At 34.7% G+C, this 26,371-nt stretch overlaps 1 protein-coding gene across 4 annotated transcripts in view; it reads left to right on the forward strand.

The window, feature by feature from the left end:
- LOC119641234 (transcription factor collier) overlaps nucleotides 1-26,371 on the forward strand; it is a 93,967-nt gene that overhangs the window by 39,595 nt on the left and 28,001 nt on the right. For all 4 annotated transcript variants that reach the window (XM_038039797.1, XM_038039800.1, XM_038039796.1 and 1 more), the window contains exons 4-5: nucleotides 5,454-5,527; nucleotides 10,846-10,914. In XM_038039797.1, coding sequence (XP_037895725.1) covers nucleotides 5,454-5,527; nucleotides 10,846-10,914 — 143 coding nt within the window. The remainder of the gene's footprint in view (nucleotides 1-5,453; nucleotides 5,528-10,845; nucleotides 10,915-26,371) is intronic.

The following is a 26,371-nucleotide window of genomic DNA, read 5'->3' on the forward strand; positions in this document are numbered from 1 at the left end:
ATGAATTTGCTGTACGTCGTTTGTTCGCCCACACACGAAGTCTGTTGAAAAGGCTCTCAATGGAATCATTTTTGCCGACACATTTCATAAGACGATCTGCCAAAAAAAAAACAATTTAATTTGTTTCATCAAAAATCCGTGAAAAACTGGAAACGCGGAAACTTTCAACTCCTTTCACAAACAATAAGCCTTTGTATGACAATAAGGCCCACATTTTCTGTATTTTATGATGAAAATTTATCCACAATAGTCATTTACATATAAAATTGTTTACGTAAAGTTTAAATCACATAGACCTATTACTTGGATGTTCCCCGACATAAGTATCCTTAAGGAAAATAAGGCCTTATATGGCAATAATTTTTTGTATGTTATGCCGAAAGTAAATGAGGAATGGTTATTTAGCAAAGCAGTGTAAGTCGATCTTTCCCGATTATAACTTTTTATTTTGTTTTAAGAATGTAGACAACTTTCTGTACAAACTGCGCAGTCGATACAACAATGTACGTATCCTGAAAGAGAGAACGGCTATGGTCCTGTTTAGTTTTATTTGTCAATTTGTTGTCTGCCGTACGAGCGCTCACATGTGTGAAAATTTAAAAGATGAAATCTTAAACCTTTTAATTTATTAATAAAAGGACATCATTTGCTCGCAAAACTACGTGTTACGATCTAAATCATAGCAAAAATTTTAAATTCAATGTTACCAAGGCTAGGACTACTCGAGCTCCCACGGTTGACAAAACAGGTCGCATTCACACTTTATACGTTCATTTTAGTTAAGAGATGACGTTAACGGAGGCCTTGCTCTTTTAAGTGGCTATAAATTTTATTCTTATAGTAAGCGAAATTTCTTCCAAAGTTGCTCGACGAACTCACGCTTAATTAGTTTTTTCTTTCTTCCGTATTTCTAAGAATTTAAAGAGCTCTATAAGTAGACGATAAAGCGACGGCTAGAAGAATGGTATTCAAGATTTTCTCGAGGATATCTAACGAGAATATATACATCGCACACAACATCTGATGCCTGAGGCACATTTTGGGTACACATTTCCAATCCTTACTTATGTGTAGAAAAACTGCGTCGTTATATAAACCTTATCGATCCATTGCTTTCCTCCTCTTTTATGTATTAATGGAATACCAAACATCACATTATCGAATTACTTTCAGGCTGCTTTATAATCAACAAATTCCAAAGATCAATTACACTGAAATGCTGTCTTGCAAACTTGCAGCCACGTTCTAAACGACAGCAGAGAGACGTGATAAGTCACGAGGCATATTTTGTTTGCCGTGACTTCACGACAATCTGGTTTTATAAAAAAGCTTAATACTGAAGAGTGTTAAGAGTATTGGTACAAACAGCGGGAAAAAGTACGACGAAAAACCCATTTTCCCCTGTGACCTATGATTAGTAACAATGCCGTAAAACGGCTGTAAGTTAATTACCAGCACACCGTTGGAAATATTGATATGCCTGTGCTCTGCCGTTTCGTTCTTTTAACGGTAGACATCATAGGTACCGATTTCTTGAAGAATCGTAAAACAGAGAGCCACAATAACGATAGATTCCTGAATTTGGAAGAGAGCAGGTGTGAAGGGTGTAAAGCACGTAAAAGGAAGGAGTTCCAGTTGTAATGATTTCTATTAATACATAAATAACTGTAAATAGATATATTAATTTTAGTTTGAAATCAAATCTAAACTATTATTTTCTCTTTTTCCTATCGTAAATTATAAATTTTCTTAACGATTAACCAGCCATAAGCCCCATACCTTTTGTCCTTTTGTCAGGTTTTGTAAATGCATTAATAGTTACCATCCTTTTAAAGCATTGTTTTGCCAATTGAAAATTAACAAGAGCAACAACTACAACGTAACGGAGTCACATATCAAATACGAATGTCATCTAATAAAAAAAAAGCACAAACACATACACCGACTCGCATATATGCATGTCACTATAAGCATAGAGTATAAGGGTTTTACCAAAAAGTATCATTATACGATGTCTACTACCAGTATAGGGTTGATTGTAACGATAATAGTAGTAACATCGTCGCGATGATGATTCTTTAAATAGAACATACACACACACACACACACACAAACACACACACAGTAAAACGCTATAACAAAATCTAAATCCCAGTGATTTTGTTTGATACTTTAGCACAAAAATTAATTTCTGATTATGTATTTTTTTTTTTTTTTTCTATATGAATGTGCGCGTCTTTGTGAGCGCTTTGAGAAGCGAGAACCTTTCGTTATTCAAGGATGTGCGATGCATTAATATATCGAGGAAATAGGAAAAGGGGACACATATGTTGCAGGTTGAAACTGGTTGAGAAGAATGCAATCTATCTTCGCAACACACAAAGCCAGTCAGCCAGCCAGTCAGCCAGCCAGCCAGCCAGCCAGCCTTTCTAGTTCGTCTAACCTGATGCTCTGACAATTTGTCTGAGATCTGAAAATATGAAAAAAGTTTTTAGCTTTAAATACAATTAGTCGACCGGTAGCATTACCGGCGATGAGTATGAGTTGATGGTGGTGGTTGGGATGTTGGTACTGGAGTTACTGACTGGCTGATTGAATGACTGATTGACTGACTGAGTGACTGACTGAGCTAACATAATAATAGTGACGGTGGTGGTGGTTGCTTTTATTATTGTGAAAAGCTATTGTTGTAAAAATTATTATCTATTCATAAAAAATAATAACTTGTTATAGAGACAAACTAAAATTTACTATCTGTCGGTTTTGATGGCACCCCCCTTGTGTTGTTGTTATTATCTCGTGTACGGCTTAATGTACGCATCATGTACGCATCGATCTAATATAAGTTTCATACAGGATTACACATGTTATACATTACTTGCTCTCTCTTTATAAGTGAATGCATGCTTTGCGTGTGTGTGTGTGTATGTGTATGTGTGAAAAGAGCGCAGATAGAATGCGTATTTAATTATTTTCAAATTAGATTCGTGGATTGTTGGTTTTCAAAATTTTTGTTTAATTTTGTTTGTAGTGAAGTAAAAAGGCACGAAGGCAACGAAAAAGGAGGGAATCGAGGAACGAAGGAAGGGTCAGGGTTTACTACACCAACTGGGTTGTTTATTTATTTTTGTTTATTCCTTTGTTTGTTTATTTATTTATATTTTATATATGTTAAGGGCTTAAAAATGCACTTGAAGTGTTATGTTACTAAATACCAGTATGGGTGACGGGTTGGCTGCCTGCTTGCATGGCTGACTGGCTGACGCCTGGTTGGCTAAGCCTGGATGATCGTATTGTTTTTAGTTAGCTCATCTGGCCCATTAATCTCAAACTCTTGCGGTTGCAATGCTTAACTGAAATTGATGTAAATAACTAGACAAGCTTTACATATGGCACGATTTTTTCTCTTGCTATGGGTGTTGTCGTTGTCAGGTAATCGCTTGTTCGAGAATGGAAAAGCTTTTAAGAAATACACATAAACGCAACTGCTACAATCCATCTTAATATTCATTATGAGGATATACTGCTATTACTATTTATTAGAAATATTTCCAACAACGAATAATTTAAAAAGCTTTTTAATGACAACTATATTGTTTTGTTTTTTTTTTTAATCCTTGTATCGAACTATTTTTTCTTTCTATAGGTCAAGAACTTATTTTGTTTTTGTCTAAATAATTAAGTCAGTAAATAATAATCATAATAATAACAATAAGTATGGGAAACAAAATTATCGAAATGAATTGGGTATAAACTGTAGTGTAACGGCCAATAGGACAGATTTGATGGTGTTTGAAAAAAGGGGGGAGAAGATGTGATTGACAGAAGCACATGGCAAAGATTTTAAAATACGCTGACGTACCTGAAAGTATGCGCACAAAAAGACTTGTCGCAAACGTAAAAAAACCACTAATCATTCTTTCGAGCGCAGAACGGATGCCGGAAAAAAAAAGAAATGCAATGGGCGGCAGTTTTGAGTACGACAAGAATTATCAGAAAATTTATGGGTATTCAAAGAGCTATCTAAGGTTCGTGTAATTCTAGCAAAAGAAGTTTGCTAGATAAGAAAAAATAATAATGACAATAATTATCTTAATAATAATAATAAGAACAATGGAAAACGAGAAAGCTGATGGGCCAATTAACACTAACATACAGGACATGGTCACAATAAATTGGCAGAACGAAATGATCGATCTTATAGACATTGTAATCGTACTCAACGCGAAACGCACTAACAGCTTACTCCAATAACCTTTCCAAATATACGAAGCTGGCAAAAGAGATGAAAGTTATATACTATATAAAGAAATTTATTATAACTCTCATTGTGATGGCTTGTGCGCGAGTAATGCCAAATAGTTGCAAAATGAAAAAGCGTAAAGTACTCAAGAAAGCACAGTAGGTGGTTTAACTGTTTGCAGCGATCTTCACACGCAGGTTTCTGCAACACTGCGATATTGTAGATAAATCACGAAAGTTTAAAAAGAAAATTCCAAAACAGCTGACCCCAACCACCCGGTTTTACATTCTCGGCGACGGGGGAATTCACAGCCCTAAGCTGACCAATGCAAAGGCTCAATAATAATAATAATACTAATAATAGTAAAAATAATGAATGAACTGTTAATAATAACAATAATAATAATAATAATAATAATAATTAATAACAACAATAAATGAAAGTAAAAATTCGAACGAATAAAGTAAGTAATGAAAATATTAAGAGTGTTAAGAATAATAGTAATGATAATAAATAGAATAATAATAATAATGCATTAATAATGATAAATAAAATATGCGATAATTATAATAATAAATAAAAGCAAATAAAAGTCAATAACAATAAAAAATGATATAAGTGTAGATGATAATAAACAAAATAATTAAAAGCAACAATAACAATAATAATACAAATAATGTCAATAGCAATAATGATAATAATAATGTATGAATAGTGGATAAAAATAAAGTAAATAATAAGAAATAAGAAGAAGATAAGGGGCTACGCTGGTTCGGTGGAAGAATGTGCGGCTGTCAACTTGAAGACGCAGATTTGATTCCGCGTAACATAGATCCCCACTTCACCACTCACAATGGCTTTGAATAAGTTAAGAAAAAGCTTTTACTTATTGAAAGTTGAACTGACCAATGGACGGAACCCGCCCTCAAAAGAACTGAAATATTAATACATACTTTGAACGTACGATCCTTCATATCTTGGGATATAATTCCTTGGTCTATGAGCCTTTTGAAGCTCTTTGGAGAAAAATTTCACCCGGTGAACGGTGCCCGGGTAAATTTGCCACCAAACAAACCCAAGTTATGTAACGAAAATATATTTTTTTATTAAGATTTTCTACTTAGTTTTCATAATAATAATTATTATTAATTCTTTAGTGACATTTGTTATATGCTATTAAATATTTTATTGTTGTTGCTTATCTTTTAAGGCTATTATCTACGAGGGTCAAGATAAAAATCCAGAAATGTGCAGGGTTTTATTAACACATGAAGTAATGTGCAGGTAAGTAAACGCGAATTGCAAAAACACACCGCCGTCCGCACAGATATTTAGAAAAGCGAAAATGCCAGTATCTATATAAGACGAAATCGTGAACTATTTCGGAACACATTAAACTTAGAGGAGCTAAGATCGAGTCCATATAACGAATGCTTGAAGAGCTCATAGCCCAATCACTTCAGCATGGTCGTCACCATGGAAACACATTCTCAAGTTTTTGTAGTTGCAATGGAACGTGATTGTTTTTTATTTTAAACATTGGGGCTTATTGCCCAGTCCGATTTGGAGGCGAACTTTTTCGATTTCGAGTCATTATTAAAAGTATGTATAAGCCGTTTATCGAATGTTATTTACCGCTTTCGGATTTCACATCCTTTATGGCATTGTTCGCCAGATCGTTCGCTCGTATCTAATCCAAAAAACTTATATCCGACTGCAGCTGCAAGTTAATAAGTTAAGAAACAAAATTGAGAAAAAAAGGAATAAAGCTCTAGGCAAGCGATAGTATTTTTACCATTTACTAATAAATGCTAACTCGAAGCAATGTGAACAATGTGAAGTATACTAAAAACTATTGCTGCTAAAGCTCGGAGCTACCTCGACGATCACCCAAGTACCGATATATTAGGTTGGAAGGAAAGGGACAAGTTACAAGTTTACTATTACACACCAGATTAAAGTCGTATTTCAAGAATTACGACGAATGGCCCGATTATGAAAATCATATAAAGTCGAATGATCGTGTATGCAAACCTAATAAATAATTGTCTTTGAGAGGACAAGTTCCGTTTTTTGTCAGTTTTGTAAGACTTTTCCCGTTATTTTATACATAATAACATACAGAGCCGAAACATTTGTTAATCATGAAATTTCCCTCAGAAGAGAGATTAAACTATATATACAATTCGATCGAGCTTCGAATACACGTTCTCTCTCGGGCCGAATTACGTAATGAGTATGCAGGCCTTCCCGCCGAATGTTTGCGTCTGGATTACATTAAAAATTTTGTTCAATAGATTTGTTAGTTTCTTCAAAGTTTCCATTTATATTTTCATTATGTAGGATACCTGTGCATAAATGACACATGTATGTTGTCCTAATATTGTTTTTCGTATTAATGGATAATCACTTGTCAATATTTCTTTTAGTTCGCAAAAAAGTCAAACACATTATATTCAAGCAAGGCTGATCTCTAAATATTCTACATTACTCCGCCTAACACGATTCCTGATTTATTTTCAGACAAAATACCAAAAAATATAGCTCATAAGGTACGCTCTTCCTGAACACCCCTATCTGGGAGGAAGCCTAAACTTGATGTGCATATGATCCAAATTCAGTGAAATTAATTTGTTTGTTGAATTTGTGAAAATTACACTTTAGTGACGTATGAGGGCTTATTTTTGGGGGAGGCGTACATAAAGAAAACCTATGTGGTCTAAATTTGGTACAAGTGGTTTGCGTCTCAAATTACTATTGCTGACCAATTTTTATCACAAAGCCTTAAAAATTTGGTTTCTTTGCCCTATAAACCCTTACATTTCACGGAAATGCTTACATGAAGAGACTTTAACAAAATTGGTCCGCTAGATCCAAATTTTTTATATTAACTTGGAATGGTGTCATAGTATTAGTTAGCCATTTCTATCGAGAATGTGTGGAAGTGTGTGTGTGTGTGTGTTTTTTTTATATAGCGATACTTTCAAGACAAGACTTTACATGGTCCAAGCCAATCTTCTGCTTCTCCTTCTTCTGCGAGTCAGCATACCAATAACAAATGACTTGCTGAGCTGAGTGAGAAAGGCTCAATGTGAACACGAGGTTCTTCATTTGAACCTTAATAAAGTTGGCAGATAGTTTGACTGTAAATTTAAGTAGATCCAATCTATTTTCGACTGGCTCCGTTCTTCAAAATTGACACCTGCCAGTTGAACACAACGATGACAGGCACACATTTAAGGCAAAATTAATAGATCCGGTTGCATCCGTACAATGAAGTGGGCGGCTGTTTTATATTTGTTTGAATGGCACTTAAGACAGCCTGTGCCACAAGAGGTCTAGGGAGTAAAAATTAGTGCGGCTGATTTTTTTGTCAATCTCAGCTACGTGGAATGCTTTGTATTTAGGGTTTTGCCAAGTTTGGGGTATGCTCGTGCCAAAGCGTATTATTTTTTCAAAGACGGGGCAGATATCGTTGCAGTTTATTTCGAATGCATCTGCGATCTGAATTTAAATTGCATGTAGTTTTAAGATAACACGTGAAATTCTTATTCAACGTACTTCAGCGTTCTTCAGCGTTCGCCTACGAATCGGCTTCGTCGGTCTAATTCATTAGGCAAGAATTTGGGTGTTGGCGTTGAGAGACATCCACCCTCCACCAAGTCAACCACAGTTAAATTTCAAAACCATCACTTTTGTAATATTTTCTCATAGGTCGGCTTCAGGTTTTCTCGTCTGTCCCGTAATCAACTCTAGACGCATATCTAAAATTGTCTCTTTAGAGCGTTACACTTAATAAATTTATTATGAATTTGCAGTCAAAAGAATATCAATTCAAAATATCTTGATTGCGTACACACACATACACAGCCATGCATTGAATCTGTAGTCCATTATTAATTTCTTTTGTTGAAATCTTTGTTACTTTATTTGCCTAATAATGTTAAGGTAAAAGTAAGAGAAACGAACTTTACAATCTAGTACGCCTACCGGCGTACATATCATACATAGATTTGCATCCATTTCCCCAGACATTTAAGACTTTTTTGTATTTGATTTTTCCCTTTAACTGTGTAGTCGGTTTTTGGTTTCCTTTATTTAAATATTATTATCATGCATTTTTTTCTTTTGTATTTTTTTTTTTTTTTTTTTCTTAATTTACATAAAATAATACCTGGTTGAAGAGTATTTTTCGCACGTACCTTACGTCAGCCAGCATTTCTAGAATGTAACGGAGATATTATTTTCAAGTTTTATTTCATTGTTTGATTTTCGTAAATCTTCTACTCCAACGCAAAAAAAAAAAAGGGAGAAAAGGAAGTAAAAAGATTGTAGTCGGATCTTCAGACGAATGTCAGACACTCATCATTTAGTTGCGTAATCAACTCTTCTACATTTTTGAAACGAACTGCAAATTGGGATTTCCGTTGCCGTGTGATGTAAATTGTTAATGGAAGTAAATTAGGAAGATTGTTTTAGGTTTTCTAGCCTATTGGGACCGTATTAATGAGCGAGTCGCGTGAAATTTCAGAATCGTCTCCAGCCTTATGACTGGAAAGCAGGTCCGACGGGCAAACGTAGCTAAAACGACTCGACTGCACTCATTTCCTACGAACTCCAGTACGTAAACCTAAGCCTTGCAAACAACATCATAAAATCAGTGCACTGCCATCCTTAGGTGGAAGATATAAAAATAGCTATAACTTGTACCGGCACGGAGTTTAACGAATTTCGCCCTTAATCCTCCCCCTTATCTTGTATGTATGTATGTACGTATTAGTGTGGGTATGGGTGCACTGGTGTATGGGTATGTGTGTAAGGATACCCTTTTGATGTTCTCTCCTAAGAAAATGGCCTTGATTATGAAAAGCATCCCTTTTGGTATTTGCAAAAAAGAAAAAAGAAAAAAATAATTTTTGCCATTTGTGTCCAGGTTTCTGCTCACATTCAATTTGCTCTTTCAAGGCATATAAATGGCTGGAATTTTCAGTTTTAACTTTATATGCCGTAAAATGGAGTTTAGCTCATGGTTGTGTGGGGTGGATAGCTATTAACAGCCATCTTTTTTATGATAAACGTTCGTACGTGTTTTTGCTGATTAATGGTTTGCAAATAAAAAACTGGACTTGATTTTGATACTACGAAATGTAATAGATCTCCGAAACTCCATCTTACTAACTGAGAGAGTTAACTATCACTGATTATTCATATGAAATAAGTCCCATTAGGCATACAAGTCTTTCATATACCACAAAAAGGACACAAAATTTAAAGCTTTGAAAGACGAGCTCTCCCCCCAGGCCTACCCACTCAACTTTCTGTAGCCATCTGTACGAGAAATGACTCTAACTTGGTTAATATTAGTGACTTTCTGAATTAATGTACATCTGTCTGTGCCCTCATCTATTTGTCTGCCTTCCTGCTTTTCTGCTCTTCTAAGTGTGCGACTCTCTGTCCGTTCATCTGCCCATCTATATGTCCTTCTATCCGCCTGTTTGCCCGCCTGTTTGTTTGTCCGCTTCGGTCAATGGTCTCAATTTTTCAAAAAATTGAACGTAAGCCAATATCTTCAGGCCGAGACGTATTCCTATTGCCAACAGCATAAATTCGTCCAATTATAACTTTTTTACATGTCTTATTCGCTGCTAAAAAGATAAGGAATTATCCAAAGTCGCTCTGCTGTCTGCTTACGACATGTTTACGATATTAGATTTCTAGTAAACGGACAAACTTAACCGCTGATTAACTGCTATGTTAAAGAAGAGATATATTAAGTGGTAAGACGAATTGCTTAAACAGCCTTTGAAAATGCCAAGTAACTGTTTAGCTCTTCTTCTCCTCCTCCTTAATTTCGTTAAAGTAACAAACTTTAAAACGTCCGTCCTGTACCCGCCTTACGTACCAAATTTTTAAGAAAACCTGCATACGCTAATCATTTCTAAGCATTTTTGGGCAAAATGAACAGCACAGGAAGAGATGTTTACTTGTAATATCAATAAAGGGACTAGCAACAATCAAGATGGCAGTTAAGAATATGACTTAAGTGGAGCCTTAGTATGCTGTAAGCCTGCCTTGCAACGCATAAAGTAATAATGATGAGATTAACGCTCCCAGGCCTGTAAACGATCGTCTTTCCTCTTATTGCTTAAGCTTGATATTTTATGAATTGACAAATCCATCCATCCAAAGCCTTAAGCGAGATCATATTCTTTAATTATGGTTAGGCTTGTTAGCGCATTTTCTGCGTATTTCATGCACTAAAAGTTTAAAAGGATATTCAAGCTAATCGTACTGCAAGCCATTGTGCATCTTGGCCTCTTAAGCAAGTTTTGAAAATATTTTGTATTGAAACATTGAAAATAGTCGCGTGTCACTTGTTGCTTATAAATATATAAATTTTTATCTTATCAATGAATTTATTCTTTCATTCTGACATTTGGCATATTTATAGTGTCATCTAACTTATGTGTGATAGTATATGTGTGTATGATTTTATTCACATATATTGTAGTATTTCTTTAATAATAACATATCAATTTATTTATTGTTTCTTCGCTTTTATAACAGAATCTTTTGCTTACTCTCTCTTTACTCTTTTACAGTCGCTGTTGTGACAAAAAAAGTTGCGGTAACCGCAATGAAACACCATCGGATCCTGTCATTATTGATCGGTAAGTAAAGTATAATGTTTAATACTTATGTTATATCTTGCAAACGGGCAAACATGCATTCATGTATTTTCGTGGGTATGTCTAGATGGCTGACTTTTCCTTCGGAGCTTTATCCTTTAGAGTACTTTAAGATAGACATCAATATCGTGTAATGATGCTGTGGTATTGAAAATTGTGCCGCATACGATGAGTCCTTACATCTGCGACGTACGCACAGAAACATACATACACGTGCTTATGTGTATATATTTTCCCTTTCGATAGATGACATTTTAAGCAGCTTTTCATTATAATGAATAACGGTTACATGTAAAAAGATAGCTTTCAATATATCTACACTCAAACACACACATACAAAATATTATACAAAGGACTGTAAAATCATTCTCTGACTGTGTAGCATGAGATGATAATAATAATATTAATAATGATGACGATGTCGATGTCGTTCTCGCTGCCGTTCCCGTTGTTGTCGTCGTCGTTGTCGTCGTCATTGTCGACGTGTATGTGACGATGAGGTTCGTATAAAGTTAAAACGTTTTATGAGTTATGCTACTGTTGTTCCAACTTTTTATTATTCTTACTGTTTTTGTTGTTGTATTATGCTACACGCAGCATAAGGATAATAATGCATGACATTGTTATTGATGTTGTTGCCTTCATTTTAACTGTGTAGACTGAGTTGATTTATATTAAACATTATCAATTGCAACATAAAATAAAACCAACAATACCAACAGCAACAGCAACACCAACAGCAAAAGCAACAGCAACAGCAACAGCTACAATAACAACGAACAACAAAAACAACGACAAACTTAAATAACAATTGAGTGCATTATTAATATACTGACAATTGGCAGGAATTTAAAGAGCAAAAGATATTTTGCCTTTAAAATGCATTTAATGCATCAAAGGATATTTTTAATAAAAATTAAGAAAAAATCGCTTCATTCGACTCGAAGGAGCAAATTTATGATAATCGCCGTTTCTTAATAAATACAAATCTCTTATGTTTCTTCTTCACAGTCATAACATGGACTAATGAGTGAAAAAAGTTTTTTTTTTTTTGGGGTATAATTCGCTTAAGTTTAGGTAACTTTTTTTTCGGGGAGGTTTAACCTCCAATTCCTCTAGTTCATCTGTAGTGTGGCACACGAGAGGTTTCTAAGATCTTGAAGTAAGGTGGTAATCGATTTCCTGAATATTCCATCAATAAATCTTTCAATGTAGACATGGTTCGGTCCAATTCATTTTAAATGCATTTCGCCCTATCACAAGAATACATAGAGGAAGGGGTTGGAGAAAATAACATGAACCCGGAATATATGCACAATATTTATTTATTTATTAGTAAAGTGTTGGAGCACAATTTGCTTGCGGAATAGCTGGAACTCTTCACGGAATAGTTTCCAACGTAACATTCACCCATGCTTGTATCAAAGCAAAGTATCTCCTATTCTTCTCCTCTATGCGGAACCAGAGTTGTCAAGATACAACAATATGCTAGCAAAACCGCGACGGCAGCCATTTTCTCTCCTTTTTCGTTTTTCCCGCCACATGTAAATGATTGGGAGAAGTTGATTCGTTAACGGCTAAGTTGTTCGAAAGTTCTTTGCGAATCTGGGCGGGATTTTCATCCAATAAGCCTTGCAATTCATTGTCTTCGAAGGTTTCTTGGTCCTCCAGCCCATTGTTTGTCATTGATATCAAAATCACTATCTTTAAATGCGACAAGAGGGATATGACGGAGCAGCATCATCAGAAATCTCTAAAAGTGCTTGATGGGCTTCGGCAGCAGACTTATTTAAATCAAACAACAAAAGCAATGACTGTCGAAAATGTAATTCTGAGCGTTGCACGGTTAGCGCCTGTATAAAGTGAATTACTTAATAATACTAAATAGAAAACTGTTACTTTATCAAATTTAACCGTTACGTACATGAATATTTTGCATTACTTCATCACTTTCACCAATAGACATCGCTGATCAAAATACATACAATTTCCTTTAATATAATGCATAGTGTCCGTATTATTTTGTTCATTCCATGCGTAGTCAAGCAAATTTCATCGCAAATTGCAAGATATTCATTGAACTTAAAAATCATTGATTCATGTTATGACTTTTAATGAAGAAACATAAACTACTTTTATAATACACTTAGTTAAAGAGATGGCGAGTATATCGGATATATTTAGTGTCCATATCAAGAATAACTTTCTGGATCGATGTAAGGTTGCCTATCTATCTTGTGGCCTACGGGCCGCAATTTTTGTGATATTTTAATGAAATTCGGCAAATCTGTATGTTTTCTCGTGCAATATCGTAATTTTGAACACATGAATAATTGCAGATTGGTTGGGGGTATTGTATGGTAGTGGCTCACTGGAGTTACTCCTTTTCCCATGGGCAAGAAAAATGCCTAGTGAAAATGGTACAATTTTTTTCAAGTAAAAATTTTTGAACACAAATCCAATTGAGGTCAGGCAATCCAAAAATATTAGGCGTGTTCACCGGGAGTATCTTATTATAGAGCATTGCATAATTTCGAGGAATAAGCGTAGGTGGTTTCAAATTAAAAGGTTTACTGCGCAGTATTACCTTCTAAGCATATATTCAATCAATGCTATGGCTTTTGAAATTTACATTTTTCCTTTCTTCGGTAAAGGAGAAACAAGTCTACTCAATCAGTTAATTAATTGAATTAGGAAACTTTTTTACTGACTGATTGCAAATTCGTGATTACACGGAGAGTTAGATCTTGTCAACACTGCTATGTTGTTCGCTGTGCCATCTAATTACCATACCCTGAAACTTTTTTATAGCCCACAACAACAGTTCCACGGGCCAATCTTGTGACTACTAACAAAACTGTTTTGATGCTGACATGGACGCAGGAACTTAATAAAAACTTGTTAGAGATGTCGACGGCAAAGGTGACTTTCCCACTTGCTCCTATGCAAATTAAATTTAATGTTTGCTTGAACAATAGCAAATTATGTGAGATGATTAACCAACCATATATATAAGACAATAACAAAATACTAAAAATAAATTTTATGCCCACTTTATATCGCCCTCGCTAATGATTAATGAGAGTGAAACGTCATACTTAGTTACTTATGCAATTCTTTCCATATCTATCGGTAATCGTTTCTCCTTTAAATAGCGTAAAAAATTTCGAAAGTGTTGAACAAAGTAAAAGTGAACAAAAAAAAAAAAAAGGACAAAAAAAGAAAAGAAAAACAATAACGATAACATTTGTTTCATTTAAATATTGCCGTGTCGTGGACGGTTGATGCGAGTTTTCCACAGTTAAATTGCCAAAGCATGTTGTCAATTTTGTTTAACACGAACGAGCTCTCATCTGTGTATGTACTGTACATTACCGAAAAGTGTATTAATTATGTTAGTCTGTCGGTAAATCATAGACAAATAATTATAAGTTTACGGCCCGAATAGATGTTTAAATGACTAAAACATATTTTGTCGCAATTGCTGCTGAGTGAGATGCAATAGAATTTGCTAGTCTTCGACAGTCTCTCTGCTATAAGCAGCCTACGGGAAAGACGGTTGATCGGTTGAACGCAAAAGCTATTTTTAGCAAGGACGTCAAAGATTGTTGCTTACGTGAAAACCAATTAGGTTCCTTTGGACTTATTGCCGGGTCCTTTACGCACATCATCTGAATTAGTTCCACATCCCTTTAATAGGTTCATCATAATAATTATTTGTTTATCAAAAAAGAATGAGACTGACAGTTGAGGACTCAACCCGACACTGCATTCCACGCGAAATCTAAAAGGTACCACCCGTTGATACGTAGTGGCAAAAAAGGGGATAAATATATAAAGCAATATAAGAAATGAGCCGGATTCTACGTCCTAATGCAGACAGGAATAGATCCATATATCCCCAAAAAACTGTAAATGTAAGACAGAAACTATTCAGGACTGTGGCCTTCAATTTTATTATGGCAGCTAAACCATAAAGTACGAAAATAGTATTTACCCTGGCGCCTATTTGGAAGGTAGCGCTTCAGTCTCTAATTTCCATGCAAATAGTCTCTAATATTATCAATCACGTTAAAAGTTACATTGGCATGAAAACGAGGGAAATCTCTGAAGAAAATCGTCCTGACGTGTACAATTTTATTAGGAAAAATTTTAAAATGCTACGGAAGACCGAGAACAAATTTATGGAATTTACGATCAAGATATTTTAGCGAAATCAATACTATGTAGGCAGTTTGTTCATTTTCGTCCTCGCGAATCAGTTTTTCTCTAGAAACCCTAACAATTCAATCATGGTAATGTAATGGACTTACTACAAAAATGAAAAAAGGTCATGGCTAATAATGATCTCTTTGAAGAAAAATGATTTTAATAAATGAAATGATAAAAATTGTCTCAATATTTTTTCCCATTCACATTATGATGATACTGAGTAAGGGAATTGGTTTGACTTTCTAGAAAGTGACAATCACACTCTTTAAACAAATAGCACGGTAAGAAGAGTTTGCTATTTCTCCAAGAGAGAAAAAGTCAAGGAATTAATTAGTTCTAGCGCAGGTTACAAAGTACGGCGGTTGCCTTTATGCTGGCAATGATCCATGTCAGGTCTCAAGTATGTACAGTCACCGCTAGAGCCATACTTTGATGAAAAGTTTAAAGCCAGAATGATTCCGTATTTTTGCTTCAAATCTCTTCTTGGGTAACGGCAGTTGGTAGCACTTTCTACAAAGTGAGAATTAAGCTAACTTACTAACCACGAAACGCGTAGAAATACCTGTTTTCATAGTAAAAATATAGGATCGTAGGTGTCTTCTTACTGATCCTGAGGTAACTATAGAATTTACTGGCTTCTTATAGGCTCGCTTCGCAAGCAGATTTCCTTTCATCCCTTCCATAAAGAATAGTTCGTATATAAGTCGCGTACAACCTATAAGTTATCGTCTTTCTTGGTCAAAATGTATTCATAGTCACACGTAGTTACATATTGCCTTTTTGTTTGCCTTTTTTCTTCCATTGCTTGCGTGTGCCCTCTTTAATTGGTTAACGGCACAAACTTGACATAATGCATAGCACGTGAATTTAAATTTATGTAATGAAATTGTATTTCATGTATGATAAAAAAAAAAAAAACACTACAGCGTTAGTGCTAAGAGTAGAAGAAGGCAACAACAAATGCATAAATCGTTATGCTGTTAATTATAAGAATCGTTTGTACGTTTTCATCGATAACAGGATCAGTTGAATGTTAAGATAACTGCAACGGTGCGTTATCTTTTGTCCAGGTTCTCAGCCCTGTTATAATTCTTTAATTTGATATATATATATATATATATATTTGTTTTTCTTTTTTTTGGTTTCCGCTCGTTCGACTTGTTATGCCCGACATTTTTTTCAATTATCATTCAACTGCTCATCATCTTAATTAGACCGCATTGCACGTAAAGTCAAATAATAATAACTTATCGACTAACTTATATTTGTTTCCCTATATGTGCATGGACAACTTAATTGCCCAACAATTATTCCCTTGATTTATGACAAGTCAAATGTAAAAAAAGACTCCCTCAAACACTACTCCCTTACTACAGTTTATAGTAAAACAAATGCAATTGTTTTTCGAAAAAGCTGAAGCTTTTGGCCTTCATCCCATATAATTCTGGAGGTATAACGTTATTATTACTAAGTGATTGAGAAAGTTTTAAAAGATTTACACATTTTTAGATATTTTTAAATTAAAAACAGGTAAGAGAATTTGGTCCTTCAGTTTTAGTTTGAATATTGGATCACTTTATCGCAATTTATAATTTGCTTACGGGTGATTTCATTGATGTCGTCCTATTATTTCACAGAAAAACACAACCGTATATAATGGGTTAAGCGATTAAATTTGACTCTCCTTGTTTTACATATAAGCAATAAGGTCTATAAAAAAAGGGAAATTTGTAAAAACATAATACATTTGTATATAATTGTGCCCTATACTGCACTGGTGATGCAAGGATATATTTTGAGTTTTCACTGATATGTGCAACTCCCAGAAAGACTTGAGGTAGACTATCCTTTTACTATACCGATTAGTTCAGAGTCAATTTCTGAATCGGTCAAAGCTTGTCTGCCTTGTCTGTATTCGACTTAAAGATCGCAATTTTTCGAATATTTTGCTTATGTTTGGCACGCTGTTCGGATAGTTCGGATTGGATCTAGTTCGGATTGGATCACTGAAAAGTGGTGTATTTTGAAAAGTTTTGTAAAAGCAACTGCGTTAAGCGAAGTGGAGCAGGATATTTAATAGGGGATCGTCGTTCGCTGCGGTGCCTTTACTTATTTAAGCAGATAATGTAAAGCACTTAGCTAAATAACTTAAAGACATTTTGCAACGAAAAATGTACAAGTCTTCCAGAAAAATTTTAAAAATCATCAACACCTTTCTATAAATGTGTAACCAAAAAATGTAAGTTAAAATTTACCTTGGGGGTTATAGGATATAAGACACTAACTAACTAAGCACAAAATTGTTAGGTCGTTTCACCGATTATACGGTGGCTGCACTGAAATTACAATCTCATGGTTATTTTTCCAGATATTTTTTTTTAAATTATGAAAACGTAGTTTTATTCACGTTTCCAATTGAGATCGTGGAAACGATCGACTGTCAGTACAAACGCCGTGTTGTGCATTGAGCATTTTGTGTAGTGAAATACATCCTTGTTAGCAAATGCGCATAGCATAATGGGATGGAGGAGTATTAATCAAAACCCTTAAATAAATCCCATTCCTCCCTTAGCACAGAATAATATTATTTTTTATAAAGACAGTGGAATACATTCTGGTACCCTGGACCTGGACCTTGTGCCATAAAAATATATTAAGTTTGTGCGTATGTATGTAAGGCCCAGAATCACTTGAGATAGAGTTATTTTTTATTATACCTAAAACTGTCTGTCTGTCTTTCTGTCTGTCCGTGACATAAATAACTATATGACGGTGTATGAGAGCGTTCAACAGTGGGCCCTGGTCTACTGTAGCGTTTCTATTTTTTGCATGCGACATTTTATTAGGGTAATATATTATAAAAGTATGTTTGCCATGGCCAAATTTACAAAGTTAGAGTTCAGTACGTATATCCTTCTATGAGTCTCGATTTTGCTTTCTAAACGTAAAAATTTAGAACGTAGCAATACTTGTTCATCCGATGAGGAAATTATGGCGACGGCGCAGAGTAAGAAGAAGGAAAATTTCCTCGGCAGATCATAAGCCATAAATGTTTTGCCATTAACTGTATATATATATATATATATACGTATTGTAAACCTTTCTATAAACCTTGAGTTTGCCATTGCCACTTTTTTTTTTTTGTCACTTTGTATCCTCAAAATTATTTACATGGAAATGCAATGCACATGTTATCGTCATCATATCATTTCTATTTTGGTTCGTAAATAATATTCCGTTGTTGTTTATTGCATCAGCATACGCTAACAATTGACCGCACGCGTGTATTGGTCTCTATCTATGTCATACGAACTCACTCAAGTTATTAACAATTTTTGCATTATTTGCATAACATTTTGTTTAAAACACTTTTTCAATGAATTAGTCCGTCACAAATATGTGTCCTTTACATTTGCAAATAACGCACGTACACATAACACATATATTAATAGATATGTATGCATGTATGCGCATGCTATACGGTGGTACGGTAAGCGTACGTTGCTGTCCTATCCTTTATCATAAAATGCATTTAGAAAATTAAAAAATTGTTTCGAGCAAAGAAAGATGGACAAAAAACGAATGTCAGTGTAAATGTTTTGTCATCATAATCATCGTCGTCACCGTCGTTGCACATATACGAGCGAACGCGTATGAAGCGTTTATTCGGTCACGCGATATATAATATAAAAGTCTGAACTTTATTTCCATGCTTTATAAATATAGTATCAAAAACTCGCGCGCTTGAATATACATACATATACACCCACATACACGCGCACACATATCAACATACTTACTTATGCCAATGGCAAATTATACACTTGCATTCAATTCATACAAACACAAACATATGCTTGTGCACTCCTTTAACCCACCAGATGGAAAATATTTACATAATTGCACTAAAATATGCAGTTTTCTCGTTTTTTATTATAGTAAAAAAAAAAAAAAAAAGAAAAAAGAAAACAGCAAAAAACCCTAAATTAAAAACCGTTTTTAGTTTAATTAAATTAAAATAATCAATAATTGAAATTCCTCTGTTTTTTTTTTTTTTTTTTTTATTTCTAATGCTATTCATTCGCAAACTCGAATGATTCTAAAACAAGTGAAAACACTGTACTCGGACACGGCCTACCATTAAATACCCTACACCAGTTCGCTTTTTACACTTGCACATATAACGCCTCTTCAAAATAAGATGTTACAAGAGACGTAATCGAGCAACTAGTCCCCTCCGCACTGAACCATTTTAAATAGCTTTTGTTCTCGAGCACCGAATTTCATAGAAATCGAGACTTCACGCTGCACTGGTATATCAAGTGGTGCAGAATGTAAAAATTTTCTATTAAGCGTTCTTCTCGTACATGATCCCAAAGTCATAAATGTTGTTACACGAGACAAATTTGTCTCTTGTTTTAAGCTATGTTTCTTTTCTTTTTTGTTGATTCCTTTCCACTGTAGTCAGAAATTAACCACGGAATGTTTGGACAACTCTTATATGAGCCCTCTTTCAAAGGCATATCTAAGTAAATGTCTCTAAAATGCTAAAGAGGTTACCCGCTCTGGGACGCAAATGCATGTCAAAGCTTAGAGAAATGGAAATTTCTTCTGACCATCGTCCCGTGGGATGCGAACATAATATTTTCACAGCATGTGTAATCTCTATCAGCGGAATTTTTTAAATTTCATGCTTGTCGAAAATACACATACTTCGTGAAATGCCGTTAAGAAAAGCCCTTAAAAAACTTCGAACAAATTCTTTTTCTAATAGTGTAAGCTTTCGATTGTTAAACTACTGGGCCAGGATAGGGCCATGCAAATTTTATTAATTTTTCCGCAAAAGCACGGATTTATAGAATTGAAATTTACTCTCAAGGCATGTCTTTGACTTTACGAACTGAAATCTTAGTCTTATGAATCGAAGTTGTTAGTATTGTTGTTGTTGTGTCTATTTATGCAAACCCGGCCGAATTCTTTACTCCCCTCATCTTTTCGTTAATCGACAATTGTTTCATGCCGTTCATACACACACACACACACACACAAGTTAAGTTCAAATGATCTGTGTAAGATTTATTTTGCAGACCTTACTGTTAAACAGTTCAACTCGTATCTTATTCTACTAGAATTTCATAGATACACAAATAAACATTCTATATATATTATCAGGAGAACGCAAGAAAAGTATCATATTTTCACTTCGGAAAAACTTGGTTTGAATCTCTTGGTGCGGCATTAAATGAACGCTTACTATTTAAACTGGTATAGGTGCTGATGATTCCAATTTTTGAGACACGTATGATATGATTGATACGCGCTATAGATCTCGACTGGGATAGAGTAGTTCGCCTGTATCAGTCCAATCTAAAACTATGTCGGTATAACTGTCCGCTGGTTCCCACCCAACGTTATAGTTTAGATAATCTAGCTCTGATTTCATTGAAGATCGAAAATAAAGCGTGATTACTCTTTAGCCAAGCCAAGTTTCCATCATCTATTTTAATCGACGATCTGGTATTCATCTACGAATTATAATTAATTCTAATAGTGAAAGGTATCTACTATCGGTAGACACCCTTGCGTTGTAAAAGTGAAAATGTGTTTACTCGCTAATCACGTTAACCAACACTACTTATCATGCTTCTTTCTTTAAGTACGGGGGTAAGCAACCTCCTCTGACCTCTGTCTTGCTTACTCCTCATGTAGGTTAATTTGAAATGCGTTTACTGATTACATAGACTCAAGAATCGAAACCTATTTGTGATTTCATTGAGTCATAGTAGCTCCCCCTCTTTTCTCTTTCTATATTTTTAAACCTTCGTGAGCAGCATCACAGTTACATTTATAAGCGACGGACTGTAAGTGGCTGATTATAAGAAGATATAATAATCGTGATATTGTCCGATAAACGCCTAATTAGACTACATACATAGCGAAAGATATCGAATCGTTTTAGTCTGTTGTATAATAAACAATAACTTATTAGCTAAGCTTCCGAAATTCTTTTCCTCTGCAAAGGCGCATTTCAAAAATCCACAAGGTCATAGATAAGTTGGCAAACAATCGAACTCGTCAAAGCTTGACCGAAATTACTTACCTGTTAAAGATTATTAGGTAATTAATTCCTTTTAATTATTATAACAATTGTCTTTTATATAATTTTACGGTATATTTGTTCTAACGATGAATAAATTTTTGCTCCTATATCGGCAATAAACTATCATTCTGCCAGCTGTTCTTCTCGTCTCTTTTATAAAGTAAAATGTTATTAACAAAAACCTAAAACTCCCATCATTTAAAAGTCAAGACATTAAAAATGTAGAAACGTTTACGCGCGTACATGGCCTATACCTTCACAAATCGTATGTATTTAACGCACAAGTGATATACACAAGTAAAGCTGAATCAAAACAAAATAACAGAAAAAGTTAAAACATGTTGAAGCCACACACCGTGAAATACGCGACCAGAAGCGAATCCTTTAATTCATTTAATTCTTGAACTCACACGATGCGCATATTTTCAGCGCCCTTGTTTTGTATGGATAGTATATTGTAGCGTAAATAGCAAACTCTCATACATATACCCACATATGATGAGGTAGAAAAACACAAAAAAAGAAAAAAAAACCAAACCATTGGAATAATTTTAGAAATGACAACAGAACAAAAAATACAACAAAAAAAGAAAATAAATAAATAAATACATCTATAAACTTGCATATAAGTCTCTCTGTGTGTGTGTGTGTGTGTGTATGTATGTGTGTGCGTATATGAATGCGATTGTTAGTGATTATATGTATATAAATATGTGTGTTTCTGTAATAATGCAAAAGTGTCGTTTTTGTTGTACTCGTTATTGTGATTGAACAACTAACAAATCATAAAAACGGTTAAGAGTTTAACGAAAAAAAAGGAAAAAACACAAAAACAAAATACAGAGCACCAGAGAGTTAAACGCGAGCCGACCGCTGGCAAACACAATGACAACAACAATAACAACAAAAAGAAATAAAAGGCTTCATCCATAAGTAGAAATGCATATGTGCGAGCCTCTGCATGCATGTGCGTGCATGTGTGCGAATAATTTGATATTCGTACCGTTCGTTTGCGTTGATTTAAACTTTAAGCGACGATTTCAATTTCGGCGTTTCATCAAAAAAAAAAAAAAAAAAAGAAAGAGAAGGAGATGGAGAAGGAGAAAAAAGAAAAAAGAAAAACACAAAGCCGAGCACACTAAACAAACGCAGCAAACAAATTCATCAATAAAACATGTGCGTGCGTGCAAAAGCTTTAAACTTTACATTACATTTTATATTATATACATATATACATCGCATCGTTCGCTCATTCTATCCATCTGTATAACATACGTATAACGATCAATTGTAGCTTATAGTTTAGTTGTAGTTCACTAGCGACAATAGCAGAGTTACTTAGTAAGTAGTTGTTGTATAGCGTATAACGTATGCGTATATTGGAGTCGATGCGTGCTCGTTTATTGGCATATGTGACTTTGCGCATGTATTTGGATTGCTTTGGTTTATCTTTAACCGTCTGTCTGTCGGACTCATCATCAGTCAGTTAGACAGTTGGAGTTTAGTCATCTGTTGTGATTTTTCTTTTCTTCTTCTTTTGTTTTTGTTTTGATGAACTTCTGTCTTTCTTTCATGTTTCATACATATTTGAACGGTCAAGAGTATTTTAGTTCAGCAGTTAGCAATTGTTATGCTTCGTAACTATGTATGAATGTCTTGTTATATATATTTCTGGGTGACAAGTCTCCAACGCAAAACGTAAAACAATTCCGCAATGCATATAAACTCATTCACTTATAAAAAATAAAAAAATACGAAAAATCATTGTCTTCGGATTCGAAACGTTGATATGTTTAAGTGGCAGGGACCTCCACTGAAGTTTGCGCTTTACGCGCCATTTGCCACACTAGCCAACATGAACATAGATCAAATACACAACAAGTACAAAAACAAAAATAATAACAATAAGAACAAATCAAGCAACGAACCGGTCACACAAAAGGATATCATAACCTCAATACATCAATAAAACACAAAAGCCACACATTGCTACAACGTATGTATTATTATGATGGCATTGCATTCAATTTAGATTTGAAACGAAGTATGAAACGGACAGACAGACAAACGACGTACTCATGGCCTGGCATCGTGAATTAATGGATTTGATGGATTTGATCGCTAAAACACTGGATAAATTACATGTTTGTATATATTATACGAGAGCGCAGACGCTCTATGTGTAACGCGTGCTATTCTCTCTATCGTTGAAGGAAAACGAATGCGATTATAACGAGATAAACCCTTTCAACCGTGGATGGCGGCATTTTGATCTACTACAAAATATCTATGAATTACATTATGCAAGCATGAATTTTTTATACGACCACAACAGCAACAGCAACAACATCAATAACCAACATAAGCAAAAAAAAAAAGAAAAAAACGGAACAATAATACACGAATCTTTTCTTTTCACAAAACTCCTTAAGGAATCTAGTGTAACATATAATATTGTTGTGATTTTGTTAATGCTAAACGGGCGGCATTTTCTTATGATGAAAAATGGAAAATAAATAAATGAATAGAAATCTTATAATCCGTAAAGTTATTCATCACATCGCAGTTAGAGATCGGTGAAGATACCTAATAATAACAAGCAAACCGTTCGTGTCTTCGATTAAAAAAGAAAGTACGCATTGTGTACGTAACGCGTTTTGCCAAAATTACCATCTTGCCCGCCACAAAAGTTGCTTTCAGTAGATGACAAGATGAGCTTATACTCCGAGGTCAATTTTCTAAATTAAAGCATTAGAATCACAGTTAATTTTTATTTCACAATTTTATATTTATATATGTATATATATATATACATATAAGTAATCGAACGTTTAAAAGAGCATTTGAGTCATGTACCGATAACAGTACACGTATCGTAAAGTGACCTCTGCAACTTAACAGGAAAGATATTAAAAAAAAAAAAAGATGCAAAAGATCAAGTTGGTTGTCAATAAATTACGATTTACTTCCCAGTTCGGTTTAAAGTGCTTTTTAGAATACCGTCGTCAACGTGCCCTAGTTACAAGAAACCTTTGCTACAGTAGCTTATAGAAAGTGTTGTTCAAGTAAAACATGCTAATCACGCCCTTTGCTTAGTGGGTATAATGTGATATTGATAAGCAAAAATACGATGGAGGTGTTCGATCTGTATTCAGGGAGTTTCGAAGCTATATGATCGAGTTCTCTACTAAAATGTCGTAGTAGCCGAAGATTTAATTTTTCTAATCTTAAAAGCAAAAGCGATTTGCTTGATACCTTTTGTTTTCGATCACTGCAGGAATGTCTTTTTCAAGTACATCGCAATTGTAATGATCATCAAAGGCAATCTAGACATCTTCAATAACAGTAATCTTAAATCTTATTCAAACGTTGCATGAATTCTTACGTATTCACGTAACTTCTTCTTAGCTCTATTATAAACAACGCAGAGAGCTGCTATAAACACCATATTCACTTTACAATGATTGACTGGAGGATCGAAATTGTTCTGTTAAGTTATCGTGAGGTCTATTAAGATTATCACGTCATTCAAAATCAGTTAAGAAGCTTCATATTACGCAAACAACTACAAAGGCTACTGATTAAATTGGTCTACTAAATTCCCATAAATACTGTTGACATTGCAACGGAACCGGGGCTAAACCTTTGCGTGGCAGTGAAGCAACTCTAGGGCTAAAAAGCTGGTCTATTAAGCTCTCGTAAACACTTTTCACGCCAATTAAAATCAATAGATAAGCTTGACTATCTTTCGCCCTCTCTGAACTCTAAAGCATTGGGGCACATTCAATTTCGGACTGCAATTGTCCTAAAAGGCTTTTGTGTACACTGAGCCCATTATAACGATGTTCGCAGTCAATTGATAAACTTGATTATCTCTCACCAGCTCCGAGCCTTAATTCACGTCGATGCAATAAATCGTCTTTTGGGCTAATATATCCAAAATGCATTCAACTAACTACATTTTGCTAGATATGGTCGTCTCGTAAGTAAATTGAAATGAAATAATTACTTATTGAAAATATCAAGGAATCTGACATTGACATATTTAGTAATAACTGCTGAGTTTCTCCTTCTACCAATCTTATGAATTATTAAAATTTCTTAGGAAATTGCTCACTAGCTTCTAGAAATATATTATTATTATTATTATTATTATTATAAATTGAACCAGAGGATAAATGCTAAGGCTAAAGTCGAGACTCTTGCCTACTCGGCCACTCAGGCGGATTTCCAGGCATATAAAAGCATAGCTTGAGTCCAAGTGCACCAAATGCCGCATTACAAGGAAACGACTGCGTCTGCCTGGAAACGCATAGAATTTCCAGTGGATAAAAACAGACTTATGGAGATTATAATAGAGAAAACGGAGTGGAGGCCTTGAATAACGGCACTTTTAATGAACATCAGCATTTCCCCGACCCCGCACATTACCAATAAATAGTAGTGGATGAATGTGTGCATCTACGAAAACCTCCCAGTAATGTAAACCAATTTCTACCTGTAGGCTTCCTCGCGTATTTAAAGTAAACAAAACGAGAACTTAAGGGAGAAACGGAGGTAGTTAAACTAAAAAAAAAGAAAGAGAGAGAGAGAGTTGAACAGGAGCTTATGACTCTTTGATTGATGATTACTGGCTATGCCGACAAACGTCAGTCAGTAGCTAGCGATCAAGTTTGAGTAAAAATCATGATGACGATCAACATGACAAACATGGTTGTTACCAGATTTTCTGCTTGAATGCATTTTTATATGCATGCATTGTACGCGCACCAGCGTACCAACGTACCAACACTAGCTTAGCCAAGTTTATGAGTAGTGTAAAAATCCAGAAATAATGGCAAAAAGCCACAAAATCACAAGCAATGCCGCTGCGGATTAACCATTTTCGTGAAGGCAACTAAATTTAGGACTTGTTAGAGCGAACGAACAAAAAAAGAGAAAGACAAAAAGAAAACAAATCAAATCAAATACTTTTGGTGGCAGCAGGTTGGTTGTACTAAAAATGCTTACATACATACATACATATGTACACATCAATATCGAAATCCTTATAATGATTGGTTAGCAGTACAAGAATTAATAATCGTAAATATTGCATGTTGCTGGGGACGTGAGACATTCCGATGT

This window comes from Glossina fuscipes, unplaced genomic scaffold (assembly GCF_014805625.2).
Source record: "Glossina fuscipes isolate IAEA_lab_2018 unplaced genomic scaffold, Yale_Gfus_2 147, whole genome shotgun sequence".
In the NCBI taxonomy this organism is placed as follows: Eukaryota; Metazoa; Arthropoda; class Insecta; order Diptera; family Glossinidae; genus Glossina; species Glossina fuscipes.